The sequence below is a fragment of the Lactuca virosa genome, chromosome 3 (genome assembly GCF_052849685.1).
Source record: "Lactuca virosa cultivar CGN04683 chromosome 3, Lactuca_virosa_CGN04683_v6, whole genome shotgun sequence".
In the NCBI taxonomy this organism is placed as follows: Eukaryota; Viridiplantae; Streptophyta; class Magnoliopsida; order Asterales; family Asteraceae; genus Lactuca; species Lactuca virosa.
In genome coordinates this window covers 52,561,029-52,577,595 of record NC_136428.1, presented here as the reverse complement: position 1 = coordinate 52,577,595, position 16,567 = coordinate 52,561,029, and the positions used below count along the sequence as shown (strand labels likewise).

Sequence of the window (16,567 nt, the reverse complement as noted above, 5' to 3'; positions counted from 1 at the left end):
CCAAATGGTTATAACCCAACACCATAAACCATGGATCATGAATCCACCACAAAAGATTAGATGATTGTCATAATCAACCCTATGTATTTAATTAGTCTCATTTTGATCACCAAATTAATTCTAAATTAATACTTGATCAACACTAATTAAATAATACTATTATTAATATATTAGAACTTATAATATATTAATAATAATCACAAGTGTCATTTCTCTCATTTAGTCTATCCAAGTATTGCAATGCCATGCAACCCAAATGGACCATGCCGGGTCGGGTCAAGTACATACCAAATAAAGTTATGGACTTAGACACTATATCCAACAGTCTCCCACTTGGATAAGTCTAATAACTATATTTGCAAATATGACTTCAGGATCCGACTAGCAATCGTAGCTCTTTCAAAGTCTCTCGGAACTGAGATAATAATGATACGCCATTTAAGATAAGTGATCATATAATCCTCTGCTCTCAAGATACCAGCCGGACAAACACATGGAACATGGTCTTACTTATTGTCCAGCATTTGTTTCTCGATCTCTGATTTGTTTCGACATAGAACTAAATTGAACACATCAATTAGGTTCTGACCGGGCCCGGTACATAAGTCAAAACCAAATCATCGAGGGGCCCAGATATCGCTTCTATTTCTAGAAGGAACAGATAAACTTCGACTCATATGCTTGTACTGACTACTTGTTGAATTATGCACACAAGCACGTTTTATAACATCGAGTTACCAATGCGTTTTCGTACAATCAATGGATAACCAACTCATAGTCAACAACTCATATCTCTAGGTTTAAAGATTTATATGATATTACCGTCTCACGATCACTCGAGATAAATTCCATGAAGTGATGCAAGTGAGCGTGGGTTGAATCCAATACTCAGAACTTATGAGCACTCATGAATGTTGCAGCAACTATTGTTATGTCTAATACCCTTTAGACATATCATACAAACCAAATTCATGACAGTCTTGATTCATATCTACTTCCGACATATGACCGACTATGGAGAGTTCGAATAAAATAATTATTCTGGAAGTCAAAACATGCAAAATTGAAACCATAGTAAACAATTAACATAAGATAGTAACACTTTACTCATAAATAAATAACAACTTTTATTTAATCATCAAAATGTCAATTACATTTTAAAAGTTTCAGAAATCTAATTATTGAAACTAATATCATCCTTCAGCCCGATGCGCCTCACATGCTGTAAATGCTTAACCCTACTCAGTCCCTTCGTGAGGGGATCTGCTGGGTTCTCATCTGATGATACCCTCTTTGCCACGAAGAGTCCTTCTTCTATTCGATGTCTGATGAAATGGTATCTCCTGTCAATGTGCCTAGATCTCCCGTGATCTCTTGGTTCCTTAGCCAAAGCAACCACACTTTTGCTGTCACATAAAATTTCTATTGGCTCCTTTATAGCTGGTACAACTCCAAGGTCTCCGATGAAGTTCTTTAGCCATATCGCCTCCTTTGCTGCTTCACTCGCTGCTATGTACTCTGATTCACAAGTAGAATCAGCTACTGTCTCCTGCTTGGAACTTTTCCAAGTAATTGCCGCTCCATTTAGGATAAAGACCCAGCCTGACTGAGAGCGGAAATTATCCCTATCAGTCTGAAAGCTAGCATCGCTATATCCTTCCACTCTCAAGTCATCACTGCCTCCGAGGGTAAGGACCCAGTCCTTAGTCCTCCGCAGATACTTGAGAATGTTCTTTACCGCAGTCCAGTGAGCCTTTCCAAGGTTCCCTTGATATCTACTGACCATGCTCAAAGCAAAGGCCACATCAGGGCGAGTACAAGTCATAGCATACATGATAGAGCCCACAGCGGAAGCATATGGTATGACTCATCTCAGCTATCTCAGCCTCTGTACTCGGACTCTGAGTCTTACTCAGCTTGGCATTACTCTGGATGGGTAATTCCCCTTTCTTGGATTCTTGCATGCTGAACCTCTTCAGCACCTTATCCAAGTAAGTACTTTGACTAAGTCCAATTAGTCTCTTACTCCTATCTCTCATTATCCTTATCCCTAGGATATAGGCAGCTTCTCCAAGGTCTTTCATAGCGAAACACTTCCCAAGCCAGGACTTCACTTCCTGCAAGGTTGGGACGTCATTTCCTATGAGTAGTATGTCATCCACATACAACACCAAAAAGCTAACTATACTCCCACTAGCCCTGACATATACACAGGACTCATCTTCGCTCCTTGAAAAACCAAACTCTTTGACTTTCTCATCGAAGCAAAGATTCCATCTACGATATGCTTGTTTCAACCCATAAATGGATTTCTCAAGCTTACACACCCTATTAGGGTACTTTGCATTGACAAAACCCTCTGGCTGAGCCATGTAAACATCCTCAGCCAACTTTCCATTAAGGAAAGCGGTTTTGACATCCATTTTCCATATTTCATAATCATGAAATGCAGCTATGGCCAGTAAAACCCTAATAGACTTAATTTTAGCTACTGGTGAGAAGGTCTCATCATAGTCAACTCCCGGAGTTTGAGTAAAGCCCTTCGCAACCAGTCGCGCTTTGTAAGTGTGTACCCTCCCATCCATGTCGGTCTTCTTCTTGAAGATCTATTTGCACCCAACTGTCTTACGACCTGGTACATTGTCAACCAAGTTCCACACTTGATTGTCATACATGGACTGAATCTCGTTGTCCATATCCTCCTTCCATTTAGCAGACTCAGGGCCTGCCATGGCTTCCTTGTAATTATTAGGTTCATCCAAATCTATCAGTGTACTATCACTGATAAGTGTATCACCTTCAGTAGTGATGTGATAACCATAATAAAATTCAGGTGTGTTCCTAACTCTAGTGGAACGCCTCGGAGGTACGGGCACACCTATCGTCTCAACAAGAGTTTCCTCCTCAGGTTGGTCGGTAGTATTTGAGGTTCCTTCACCGCTTGACTCTTGAAGCTCTTCAAGGTCAATTTGCCTCCCACTGTCCCCTTGGCTTATAAATTATCTCTCACGAAAGACTCCTATTCTTGCTACAAAGACCACATTATCACTGGGTCTGTAGAAGAGGTAACCAAAGGATCTATGTGGGTAGCTGATGAAAATACACCTCTCACTTCGAGGTTCAAGCTTATCATGAGTCTCACGTCTCACGAAAGCTTCACAACCCCAAATCTTGATGTGGTCTAAATTGGGAACCTTCCCAGTCCACATCTCGTGAGGTGTTTTGGCAACCTTTTTAGTAGGGACTAGATTAAGGATATGGGCGGCAGTCTCTAAGGCATACCCCCAGAAAGAGATTGGTAACGAAGCTCGACTCATCATGGAACGAACCATATCCAACAAGGTTCGATTGCGCCTCTCAGCTACACCATTCAACTGTGGTGTTCTGGGAGGTGTCAATTGTGAGACAATCCCACATTCCTTAAGATAGTCAAGGAACTCAATGCTAAGATACTCTCCTTCCCGATCGGATCGGAGCATCTTGATGTTCCTGCCCAATTGATTCTCAACTTCCTGCTTAAACTCTTTGAACTTTTCAAAGGTTTCTGACTTATGCTTGATTAAGTAGATATATCCATATCTGCTGTAATCATCAGTAAAAGTCATCCATATCTGCTGTAATCATCAGTAAAAGTCACATAATAGCAATTAGCATCCCTTGTAGCAACTCTGAAGGGCCCACACACATCTGTGTGTACCAGGTCCAACAAACCCTCACCCCTCTCACAAGCACCTGTGAAGGGCGACTTTGTCATTTTTCCAAGTAAACAAGACTCGCAACTATCATCCGACTTTAGGTCAAATGATTCCAAGACTCCAGCCTTTTGGAGTTGGCCTATGCGCTTCTTGTTGACATGTCCAAGACGACAATGCCACAAGGATGCTTTATCCAAGCTATTCGAAGAATCAATATACAACACATTATTCCCTAGATTGTCTACAACATTCACAGCTTCATATACACCATCACAAGGTAATGCTTTAAAGTAAAATACATCATTGTAATAAACATTAATAGCACCATTATTATTATCAAATAAAAATGTAAACCCTTGTTTGTACAAGCCATGAAAGGAAATAATATTTCTCGCCATTTCAGGCGAGTAACAACATTTATTCAAATCTAACATTAACCCATTATTTAGCAATAAAGAATAAACTCCTATCTTGGTGACAGGTGATGCTTTCCTGTTGCCCATGACTAAGTTTATCTTTCCGTGCTCCACTTGCTCACTTCTTCTTAGGCCCTGCAAATCAGTACAAATGTGAATACCACAACCTGTATCAAGCACCCAAGAATTAGCATTATATGAGTTATTAGACAATATTGTATAAATACCTGCATGGGTGGGTTTAACTTTCCCATCCTTTACATCTTGCAAGTATTTGGGGCAGCTTCGCTTCCAGTGCCCCTTTTCTTGACAATAGAAGCATTGTGCTTCCTTTGGGTTTGAGGAAGGAGTAATGGGACCTTTCTTTGTCCCACTAGAACAGGAACCATCAAGGGGCTTACCCTTGGTACCCTTCGAAGGGATTTTCCTCTTCTTACCCTTTCCCTGCCCAATCGCAAGAACAGGGGCTGCTAAAGGAGTAGAAGTAGAAGTAACAACCGCTTTACTCTTAAGGCCATTTTCAGTTGTCCTTAAAAGTCCTTCAAGTTTACTCAGTGTGACTTCCTCCTTGTTCATATGATAAGTCATACGAAACTTATCATAACTTGGAGGTAAGGAATGGAGAATGATATCAATCGCCATTTCTTCAGGAAAGTCCACATTAAGCTTCAATAACCGGTCAACGAACCTTTGCATTTTCTGCATGTGACCGGTGATGGGTTCACCATCTTTCATTCTGGTTGTTATCATGGAGGAGATGATTTCATACCTCTCCTAATGCGCGCTCTGATGGTACCTTTCCATCAGATCCAGGTGCATCTCATAGGGGTAGAAATCTTCATAGGATTTTTGAAGTTCAGGAGTCATGGTGGCCATCATGATGCATGCTACTTTAGTAGCATCCTTTTCATGTGCAACAAACTCCGCAAACTCTTCAGGAGTAGCAATGGCTTCATTCACAACCTTAAGCTCCCTATCGAGGACATACTCCTTGTCCTCATAGCGGGTAATCATTCTGATGTTTCTGATCCATTCATTGAAGTTGGATCCATCAAAAGTGACTTTCCCACACAAGTTCATAAGGGAAAAGGAGCCTGTTGGGTTTGAGCCAGAAGCATTGTTGGAAGACATCTGAAAGAAAAGAAAGACAAGTTTCATTAGATTAACAGTCCTTAATAAGTCACCTAAATGAAATATTAAGGCTAGGATCCAACAAACTATTTATAGTTGGAAGAGGGATGCCGTAATCCAAGCTATAAAATATTTGAAGGTAGGTAAATGACGATTTACCAATTTCCACCATAAGAACGAAATATTTTATTATTAGGTTTTATTGGATTTGAAACTCCTGGATCTTTTGAGATACATTGAACTTTTCAATGGCATGTTTAAATCTCGATTGTGCCCTCTCAAGTTTGTGACTGGGATGTCGAGGATCACAAACAAGGTGTGAATAACCATACAAATTGACTTGGTACCCTTAACTATATTACCTAATCGATGTGCCGGTTAACCACACACGCTCCACCGATCTATAATAAAGTCAAGTTACCCTTTGCCACACTTACTAGTCCTTGTTAGTGTGTCGGTTAACCACACACGCTCCACTAACGACTTGGTAAGGTACAAAGTGTAATTTTATGGGCTAGCACCTATTTCACATTTTTCCTAAAGTAACTAAGATTGGGAATTAATAATGTATAGTTACTTTATAATTCATTATACTTTTAATGAGAGTTAAAGTCTTATCCTACCCGTTCGGCTAACGACCCTCCACCAGTCAAGGAAGCGGTGGGTGAGAGTGGACACCCATTAAGCTGTCATTTTATAGGAAACAACCTTATACCCCCCTTATAGTCCGGCTTCATGAATGAGGCCTACTTGCGGTAAGATTGACTTATTCTTATACATATCTATATAAATAAGATTATAATAATAGTATAAGTGTTGATTTTTAAACTTTTTAAAAATCTAAGGTTTAATTTGGAATTAAAGTGTAAGACTTTACAAATTCCAAAACTTGAGGGCAAGTTTTGAAACTATTTCAAGACTCTTCAATTTGTAACTTATGAGTTTTAATGGTTCATAAAGTTGAAGACTCTTCATTTTATGAAACCTACTATTCTTTAATGACAATTTTAAAGAAGTGACTTTTGGTTATCCATAACTTGAGGACAAGTTATGAACACCATCATTAACATTAAGATCATGAATTAAACTAGCATGTAGGTTACACACAATTCCTATGATCTTCTAAAACTCATAAGAACAAATATTCATATCAAACAATTTCAAGAAATCACATATAAAACTTGAAAATTGATAATAGTCATTTGAAACGGGTTAACATAATCATTACCACTTTTAAAAACAGATTTTACAAGTCCAAAACAGTTTGGGATAATGATTCTAGCCCATTTCCAGCAACAAAACCCGGAAAACTGCCCAACACGCACCTACTCGTCGAGTGCATTATCCTACTCGACGAGTAGGATGAATTTTGTCTTGGACTCGTCGAGTTCTCCCCTTGCACTCGGCGAGTCCAATCGAACAGTGAACAAATTTTCGATTTTTCAAGCAGTTTGCATCAAATATACAGAAAACAGTCATAGTCTCTGATACCACTGATGGGTTTTGAGCATTCTAACACTCCTATGGTGTACATGCAACCCTATAAACCTTGAATCTATGTTTTCTCTAATATACATGTAAATTTGATTTTTCAAGGTTTACTTCCTAACTAGCATGGCATGGGGAATATGTAATATAAAAACTAGTAGAAGTACATACCTTTCTTGTTGCTTGGATTCCTTGAAGACTTTGTGAGCCTAGCACCCCAAATGTTGTGCCTTAAATGCTTCACACAACACCACAAGACTTGGAATAACTTGAGAGAATACTCTTGCACTCAAAAATCGGTTATGCCCTCTTAGAATCAACTAGTGGCCAATTTTGCTAGCTATAGGGTTTCTTTTATAGTGTTGTCACAATTAGCGTTTACACATGAATGCCCTTAATTGTCATGACTCTTCATTTCTAATGATCCATGGGTTTGTAACTCCCATATCCATGGAGCTCCAAATGGTTATAACCCAACACCATAAACCATGGATCATGAATCCACCACAAAAGATTAGATGATTGTCATAATCAACCCTATGTATTTAATTAGTCTCATTTTGATCACCAAATTAATTCTAAATTAATACTTGATCAACACTAATTAAATAATACTATTATTAATATATTAGAACTTATAATATATTAATAATAATCACAAGTGTCCTTTCTCTCATTTAGTCTATCCAAGTATGGCAATGCCATGCAACCCAAATGGACCATGCCGGGTCGGGTCAAGTACATACCAAATAAAGTTATGGACTTAGACACTATATCCAACAATAACAGCCCCTCTAGTCCTAGATCTGGAAGATTATCCACTTGGGTCGTCCATTCTCCAAAGGTTATCATTCTTTGGCTAAAAACTTCATAAAAAGGGGAAGGAAGAGATCTAATGAACTAGAGATCAAGATAGAAACTTGATTACCAGAAAATGTAGCCAAAGAAGTGTAGTTTCTGGATCTACTCTCTTCCTCTTGAGCCTTCTAACTCCTTATTCTTCTTCAAGCTTCAAGAACACAAAAGATTGCTTACAAATGGCTCACACACTCACAAGATGCTCTAGGGTTTTGTGGATTAGGGTTTGGGAAAAAGTTGAGTAAACCCCGCGCATAATATGCTTTCTACTTGACGAGTTAGGGCCACCAACTCGTCGAGCCCCTCTCTTAAAATGAATAAATAAATAAGTTAAGTGCATACCAGGAACCAGGCGTTACAAATTATTGGTTGACCATGAAGAGGAGGAATAAGAGATTGTGGTGAAAAAGTTGAGTCAAGAGGACAAAAGGGAAGATAAGTCTAACCAATAGAATCCCATCATCACTACCCACGTGAAAGTCACACCTCCATTTCCCAGGCAATTGAAAATCTGGAAAAAAAGAGTGAGAGGACAATGAAATCATGACAATGTTCAGAAAAGTTGAGGTTAACATTCCCATTCTAGATGCAATAAAACAAGTCCCTAGATATGAAAAGTTCCTTAAGAAAATCTATACATCTAAAAACAAATTAAAAGGAAATAAAATCATAAAAGTCAAGGAAAATGTATCCGCGGTGCTACAAAAGAGATTTTCCCTACTAAAAGTGCAAAGATCCGGGAGTTTTCACGATTCCTTGCGAATTGGGAAATCTACATGTACTCGGCGCGATGCTTGACCTTGGTGGAGCTTTCATTAATGTTTTGCCATATTCTTGTTATAAATAAATGAGAATCGGATCTTTATAAAAAAAATGGGGTTATCATTCAACTTGTTGATCGGTGTATAGTACATCCTAAGGGTATATTAGAGGACGTGTTAGTGCAAGTTAATGAGCTTGTTTTTCCAGCCGACTTTTATACGTTAGACATGGGTCATGGTGACAACATCAATTCAAGCTCCACAGTTCTGGGAAGACCCTTTATGAAAATAGCAAAAAAAATGTCTATAATGACACTCTATTTGTGGAGTTTGAGGGGGAGATTATCAATTTCAACATCTATGAGGCTATACTGTATCCTAATGATGTTCATGCTCTTAACTTTATTGATGTAGTTTGAACCAATAGTTAATGAATGTTTCGATGTTACTAATTAAGAGTTGTTAGCATTAGTCTTAAACAAGAACATAGACAAAAACGCAACTATTGTGTTGACAAGAGAGTTTAGTTTACGAGAAAAATTGGTTGAGATTGTATAATGCATGGAAAGAAAGAACATGGAAGGTAAACATCTAAAACTGAAACTACCAATTACTAATGAATAATTGCTTCCTTCTATTGTGCAGGCATCAGTTCTAGAGTTGAAGAAATTTCCCGATCACCTCAAATATGCTTATCTAGGTGACAAAGAGACCTTATCAGTGATTATTTCCAACAAATATTAATGGCCACCATAAATATGCTTCTTTATTTTCATCCAATAGTATGTTTATGAACATTCATAGGTCATTCATAGTTGGTTTAAGACCAAATTCAAAACATTTTAAACCTAACATATTCAATGACTTTCTTTTGCCAAATCATTTTGCAGTAACTTTTGTTTATCCAAATCTTATCTTCACAAATGTTCTCCAATGTAAAAACCTTTTTTTTAAAACAGTTAAACATTTAACATCATCTATTCGAAATGTGCTATAAAGCCCCCTTCTCTAATTTGTCGTATGGGGACACTGTATTTTCAAATATAAATATTACTTGATATTAACATTTTAAATAACTAGAAACATGGGTGATTATGATAGGGGTTATTATATACTTAAATAAATTAAAAAACAAAAGGTGATTATGCCATGGGTTTTATTTCTACTAGTACATATGAAGAAACTTCAGACAATAAGGAGTAAATTACACGATTCGTCCCTCGTTCAACTGTCAAATTGCACGTTTAGTCCCTATTTTCAAAAATTAACTCGGATGGTCCCTTATATCGTTAAAAATTGCACGCTTGGTCCCTTGAATCATTTAAGGGACATAAAATGTCTGTTTTACCCTTATTCTTTTATTTTTGATTTATTTTTAGATTGTTATTATTAATAATTATAATTTTAAAAAACATTAAATAAGTAGGCCCCACCCTCGTATATTCCTCTTCTTCCTCTTTTCTTTCAAGAACCACCCGGATATTCTAACTTTCATGTTCCTCTTCATCATCTCCAGTGAGATTGACGTCGGTGCTCCACCATCACCACTGCATCGCCGTTGCTTGGAACCCACTACACCCGGCGTCATCTTCTTCTTTCACACCCACATCTGACAGCAATACAAAACCCTAGCTAGCCAACGCCGTCGCCGGCCTTCCTCTCCGTCATCCTTCACATCTATCACCACTGGACATCGGCGGCATCGCCTCTGGTCTCCTTCCCCTCTATCACCACTGAACGTTGCCTCAGATCTGCACCATCACTAAAACATTGTCGCAGATCTGCAAGTCGTCGTCACCTCCACGCCTCCGTCGGTTAGGGTTTTTTCATATTTACGTTGTCATCTTCGTCTGCTAGACTTTCGATTTCTGCCTCCACTCTGGCCCATGTCTTCACTAAGCCACAACCAACCGCCCACCACATGTATGCCTTTATCTCCACCTTCAAAAAAATCTCATTTTCACCGGATCTGTTGGGTTACCACCGGATTTTTTAGATTACCACCGGATATATTGGGTGGAGAATACGAAGCCACCTTCGAAAACCACCACTTGGAGAATAAATCTATGAACAGGTGGCGATGGCGGCTTCATCTCCATTTCTCTTGCTCTATATCACATCAGCTGAGAAGATGGTTATGGTTTAAGGACATGTGGGAAGAAGAAGGAGGGAAGAAGGGTCATCGACGGCGTTTTTGACAGAAAAAGAGGTGGCGGTCGACGGTGGTGCGTGGTGGTCCAGCCGTAGAAGATAAACTGAAGAAGATAAATTGATGAAGGGTTAAAGGGTGTGGGTGAGGCCAGGGTAGATGATAAATGTTTGTGGTGGTGGGCCCATTTTTGTTTTTCTTTACTTTTTTATTTTTGTTTTAAATTGTTAATAATAAACAAATCAAAAAATATAAAAAAAAAACGAAAAGGGTAAAATAGTCATTTTATGTTAGTCAGGGACGGTCCGAGTGAGAAAAAAAACATTATAGGGACGATCCGAGTTAATTTTTAAAAATAGGGACTAAACGCGCAATTTGACACTTTGACGAGGGACGAATGGTGTAATTTACTCCACAATAAGCAGACAATTAGAGATTCTAAATTAATACACAACAATATAATAACAAATACACATAAATCTGAAGAAACTAGTGAAAATGCATCCGAGTTTCCAAATGTTGGTCAAATGACCCCAGAAGTGCAACAATATATTTTGAAGCTGCAACCTAGTTTGTTTTCTGTCAAAAAGGTAATGACTAATGACTATTAATTACCAAATGACCAAAATACCCTTACACTTTTGATTTGAAATGAAAATTTGTCAACTCCAGGAACTTGATGAGGTAAAGAGGAAGAATGCGAACAGTTTGTTGGGGAAGAATTGTTTAGAACCAGAAAAGGTTAATCAGAATCCGAATGATGAGAGTTGGAGCCATGTCGAACATTTCTTGTTTGAGGCTTTTTTGATGGTTTCAAAGATGATTCTCCTTCAAAAAATATAACTTCACCTTTCCCCAACCTCTCCTCCAGTTCTTCAGTGCTAAAATCATCACTCCCACCAAGCTCATCAAACCCCACCTATCATCCATACATCATTCATTTTATAAAAATAAAATAACATAATAACAGTAACACACACACACACACACACACACACATATATATATATATATATATATATATATATATATATATATATATATATATACCACATAATCTTCAACTTTGGCATTCTTTATAAGAGCAATTGTTGGAAGAACAACAATCTTGAGCTTCTCAGCCAAGAATGGGCTTTTCTCTGCTTGAATCTTGATGAATCGCGTCTCAATATGCTGTTTAGCCAATATCCCCAAGTGTTTGTCCACTACCTGTTTTGTCAAAATATTCAAACAATCTTTAATCTAATTGCCAAACAACCAGTTTGCTCAAATCAGTTTCATATGATCTTAAGTAGCAATTTGCCACTTTCAAAACCTAATGTAATGCTCTTTATAGAATCTGAACCCTAAATCGGTTAACTTTGTGTAAGATACGCTCTTTTCTATATTCATTGGAGTTTTTGTCATGTTGATACTACTCTATCTTCTGATTTGCTAATAATTTCTAGTAGGATACTCTACATAAACCCTAAATGATAAACAATTGGGTTAATGAGGGGCATTTATGATTTACCTTGCAAGGCCAATTTTCACGATAGAAATGGCAAACAACGCGATCGCTTGCCTTAACAATGGAGAAAAAGTCCTTCTCGGAGAATATCTCAGAATAATCTCCATGGCCAAGGGAAATCCAACGGCTCCGCTTCTCCGCCATCTTCTTCATCTGTTGCAATCGGCGATCTCTCAGGACTTCAATATCGTCTAAATCCAACTTCTCCAAAGCCGCGATTTCATCATCGATCTTATCCTCTACAGCTTTCGCAACACTCAGCACTTGCTGCTCTATGATCTGAAACCAACATCAACATCAGGGGATAAAGTAATTCATATCAAAACAATGATAACAAATCGAAATGAAATGAAAAAAAAAATCACAAACCTCTTGAACCCTATTCTCCATTGGATTTGATTTTTCTCACCAACTTTGAAATTGAAATGAAGATCCCGATCCAGACGAGGGTTTTCTTATTCAAAATTTCGAGGGTGTTTGGGAGTGCTAGAACCTTGGAATACCACCTAACCAATATTTTTGTATCTGGTTCAGATTACTCTACGAGGGTGTTTACATTACATATGAGGTTTATCGATTCCAAAAAAAAAAAACAAAAATACCCACCCACTGTGTATGTATCACAGGGGTACCGAACCAGATAGACCCAACAAACAAATCGATTTGGTGATTAAACATACCCACCGTGTATCAAAGGGGTAAAAATCATACAAGAATTGAGTTGATAAAAACCAAGATCGGAAAAAACAAACCATATATTCATCAGAAGCAATGTCAACAGAAAAACCAACATCGGAGGTGGGACTTACCAGATCGGAAATGGAGGTAGCAGCCGGCGCCGGCAGCGGTGGTCTGGAGCGAGATCGGAAGAGGGTCACCGGTGGGAGAAAAACGGAGCTGTGGTGAAGAACGGAGAGAGCTATATTTAATTTTTTTTTTTTTTTTTTTGCTAGAACTACTTTTATTTTGGTACAAATTTAGCTTAAACGACTTTTAAAAAGCGGCAAAAAATTAATAATTTTCAGAAAACAACTATTTTTTAAAAACCAGTTTGAACCGGCCGGTCGAACCGGTTGGATCGGAAACCGGAGAAGGGAACGGTTCAACTATTATCGGTTTTATGTCGATTTCTGAACCGGATTGAACTGTCCGGTTTTAGAAAAATCCGGTTGAACCGGTTAAACACATAAAAACACCTAGAAAAGAACAATTTGCATAATAAACTTTGGTAATTTTTTTCAAATCTATTTAGGCTGTGTTTGGCGCGCCACAGCTAGCTGATAAGCTAGCTTATTTTTCGAGCTTTTTTATGTTGTCGTGTTTGGCAAGCCAAAAAGTAGCTTATAAGCTAGCTTTTTGAAAATCTACTTAGACTAGCTTTTTAGGAGCTTTTTTAAAATTTTCCAAATACACCCCTTAATTAATTATAGAAACACATACTCCTACATGTTCTTTTGTGTCGGTATTATACTTTATTTTCCTTTTGACGTATATGGATTGATGTAAAACATTAAAATTTTTGGTTATGTGTTTTTTAATGTATTTGGATTGATTTACAACTTAATTTTATGTATATTTTTAATGTTTGAATTTGTAAACGTCAAATCATTATTTATATATGTATGTATGTGTAGGAAAATATAAAAAAAGATGAAAATTATAGAAACTGGTCGAACCGACGGTTGAACCGGAAATCGGTCACCATACCGGTTCAACTAAGAAACCGATTTTTAAAACATTGGAAAATAGTCACTCATTTCGGTGGGATTAGTCACATCTATAAATATCCTAATTTTGGAGGAATACCTATATTTTCTATTTTTCAGATTATAATTTTTTTTTTGCAACGACCGAAGATATTACAATGTTCACTAGATCTCTTTGAAGTACAAACATAAATAAAAACAAAAACAAAACAAAAAAATCAAAGAAAAAAATTGATAATCTAACATTTATTATATAACTTTTATATATAATATAGTATAATTATACGAATTCATAATCAAAAATATTAGATTTCATAGTAAAATGAACAAAATTATAGTCAAACTTATATATTTTATTGGAAAAAATTAAGATTTTCGAGGGGAACTCAGATAGAGGAATTCGCAGGTTGAGCACAACCATTTGCTATTTATGTACAAAATAAAAAAAATTAAAAAGAGAACTTTTTATATATACTCATTTTTGTCGGGTCATAGGCAGAAAATTGGGCCAAAGTCGCAGTCTAACAACACACTTCGCAGCTGGAGGATAGCAAATAGCAGATGGGGTCTAGCCATCTACTATTTCATTCGCTGCTTTCGGGAAAAAAATGGTTTTTTTTTTTAAGTTATTAGTGTTTTTGGTTAAATTTGTAATTTTTATTTTATTTTATGTACATGCATAAATTATTTGTCACTTCTAACTGTCATTTCCTGGTTAATAAGTTCTTACAGTAGTTATACATTTCGAGAATCAAGGTTGGTATGTATCTGGTCGAGTCGGTCCTTGGCTTTGTTATTTGCAGACGTCAGTCGGTGGTAGTACGAACCCTAAGTGGGGGAGAACTGAATACGCTGATTGGAGGATCAACGAAATTTTCAGTTTTGTGGTTTTAGTGCAATGGATCAGAGAAATCTACTGTTTGAGCATGCGAGGTTTTTTTATTAAGGTTTATTGCTACATAAGAGAATGAAGGTAGGCTACCATTAGAGTGCTCGTAGCTAAGAAGTTTTCTCGTTGCGTTTCTCAAGGATTCGTCAGAGTCCTTCGTGGTCAGAGAGAATGTAACATCCCAAAAATCATGACCAAAAATTTCTTTTTTAATTAAGTAATTTATAAAACAGTTTACTGAAAACATCATCAATATCATATCAAACCCACAAACCCATAACTCAAATGTCATAAAACATGTCATGGAATAATAATGTCAGAGTACAATCCCAAGAACATCATGGTGCGGAAAATAATGGTGTGATGCGTTGCTACCGAGCCGGCTCCTTTCCCTTCGAAGAAGAAGGACCTGAAACAAAAATTGTAAATCGTAAGCACAAAGCTTAGTAAGTTCCCCCATCATACCACATACCATACATAACACATACTGTCTAACATATCTGGGTATTGACTACATCTTCGGTCTCTTTCAACCGGTAACTTGCCTAGCATATCAGGGTACTGGGCTACCCCTTCGGTCCTGTCGACCGGTACCTAGCCTAGCATATCAGGGTGTTGGCCTACCCCTTCGGTCCTGTCAACCGGTAACGGGGACTATTTCACCCCCTACTTCTACCACATAGCATCCTAGTGCATAACATATAAATCATATATTGCCTAGCTTATTCGGGTGCTGGCATATCCCTTCGGCCCTATCGACCGGTACTAGGGTCTATCCTACCCTTTCTACCATTATCACATATCATCATAACATACTAATACATAAACATAACATACCAGATAATTATCACAAAGACAATCATCTAACAAACATCTCCTACTAGTGGGCCGGCATTGTGGCCTTAGACCCACTTCTACTGGAAGGTAACTCACTTCGATGTCGTGCAGTAACTGAACTGTCATCGGTGTTGGGGTTAACTCCTGTCAAAATCCTACACATAACAACCTTCCTTAATTACCATTTCATACTCGTAACCCTTTCAAGGGTCAACTCAGGTCAAAGTCAAAGTCAAGGTCAACCCCCTGGTCAAAGTCATCTTTTGGTCAAAGTCAACATCTGGTTGACTCAACTCGCTGAGTTGGTCCACCAACTTGTCGAGTTCCCTCCTACATAGTCGGGACTTTTACTCCTAACTCGCCGAGATATCCTTGAACTCGTCAAGTTCTCCTTCATACAGAGTCGAGACCTTTTGCTCATGGCTCGCTGAGTTCATCCTTGAACTCGTCGAGTCCTACTTCATATCAGTTGGGACATTTGTCTTGAACTCGTCGAGTTCTTTGATCTTCAAGTCCATATCCACGTCTATCTTGTTGAGTCCTCTTCTAGACTCAACCAGATTGCTCAGAAACAGAAAGGTTGGGGAACCATGACCCGACTCGCCGAGTCCTATGAACGACTCGCCGAGTCCCCCAAAGTCCAAGTCCATACATTCGATTTCAGTCGGGCTTATTGCATCCAAAGCATAGATCTGGCCTCCTAGGTCGATATAACACGTAAAGCTACAAACTTTACGTGCATGCATGGGTGTTATGAAGCTAAAACACCAAAACTAAGCCATAAAGGAGTTCTAATGCATGGGATAGGGCCATAGCTTAATAAATGTGGCAACTTTAAGCTTCCTGAGCTCAAAAGTTCCCAGATCTGAAGTCATTACTCTATTATGCACTCAAATCTCGAGAGTGACTTAGAAATGGCCAAAAATGATAATATACGAGCCCTAAAGAAGATCTAAGTGATGGAAAGCCAAGTTATAAGCTTTATACCTCAACCAAGCTGGAAATGCAACCCAAGATCTGGATCTACTGCCCTCCTCTTGAATCTCCAAGCCTTTCCTGTTGGATTAGATGTCTAATCCCATAACTATTATTAGTATGTACTCGACCCCAGAGTAGCATGGTCCATT

General features: G+C 38.0%; 1 protein-coding gene across 2 annotated transcripts; it reads right to left on the bottom strand.

The window, feature by feature from the left end:
• Positions 1–10,957: 10,957 nt before the first annotated feature.
• Positions 10,958–12,961, bottom strand: LOC145165677 (thioredoxin domain-containing protein 9 homolog). 2 transcript variants are annotated; one of them, XM_079084471.1, is made up of 5 exons: positions 12,818–12,961; positions 12,378–12,548; positions 12,012–12,287; positions 11,549–11,707; positions 10,958–11,417 (listed from the first exon to the last, which is right to left on the bottom strand). In XM_079084471.1, exons 2-5 carry the CDS (start codon positions 12,396–12,398, stop codon positions 11,241–11,243), a joined length of 633 nt encoding a protein of 210 aa, XP_078940597.1. In that variant the 5' UTR covers positions 12,399–12,548; positions 12,818–12,961; the 3' UTR covers positions 10,958–11,240. The 2 variants fall into 2 exon arrangements, with proteins under 2 accessions (XP_078940597.1, XP_078940596.1); XM_079084470.1 differs by having other exon boundaries at positions 12,378–12,514.
• Between the last annotated feature and the right edge of the window lie 3,606 nt (positions 12,962–16,567).

What these genes read in the sequence shown, in the direction of transcription:
- LOC145165677 (XM_079084471.1), bottom strand. Translation starts at nt 12,398, where the DNA reads ATGGAGAATAGGGTTCAAGAG. An exon ending in GTGAAAATTGGCCTTGCAAG is followed by an intron (nt 11,708 to 12,011) that starts GTAAATCATAAA and finishes TTGACAAAACAG; the next exon opens with GTAGTGGACAAACACTTGGG. An exon ending in CCAAAGTTGAAGATTATGTG is followed by an intron (nt 11,418 to 11,548) that starts GTATATATATAT and finishes TATGGATGATAG; the next exon opens with GTGGGGTTTGATGAGCTTGG.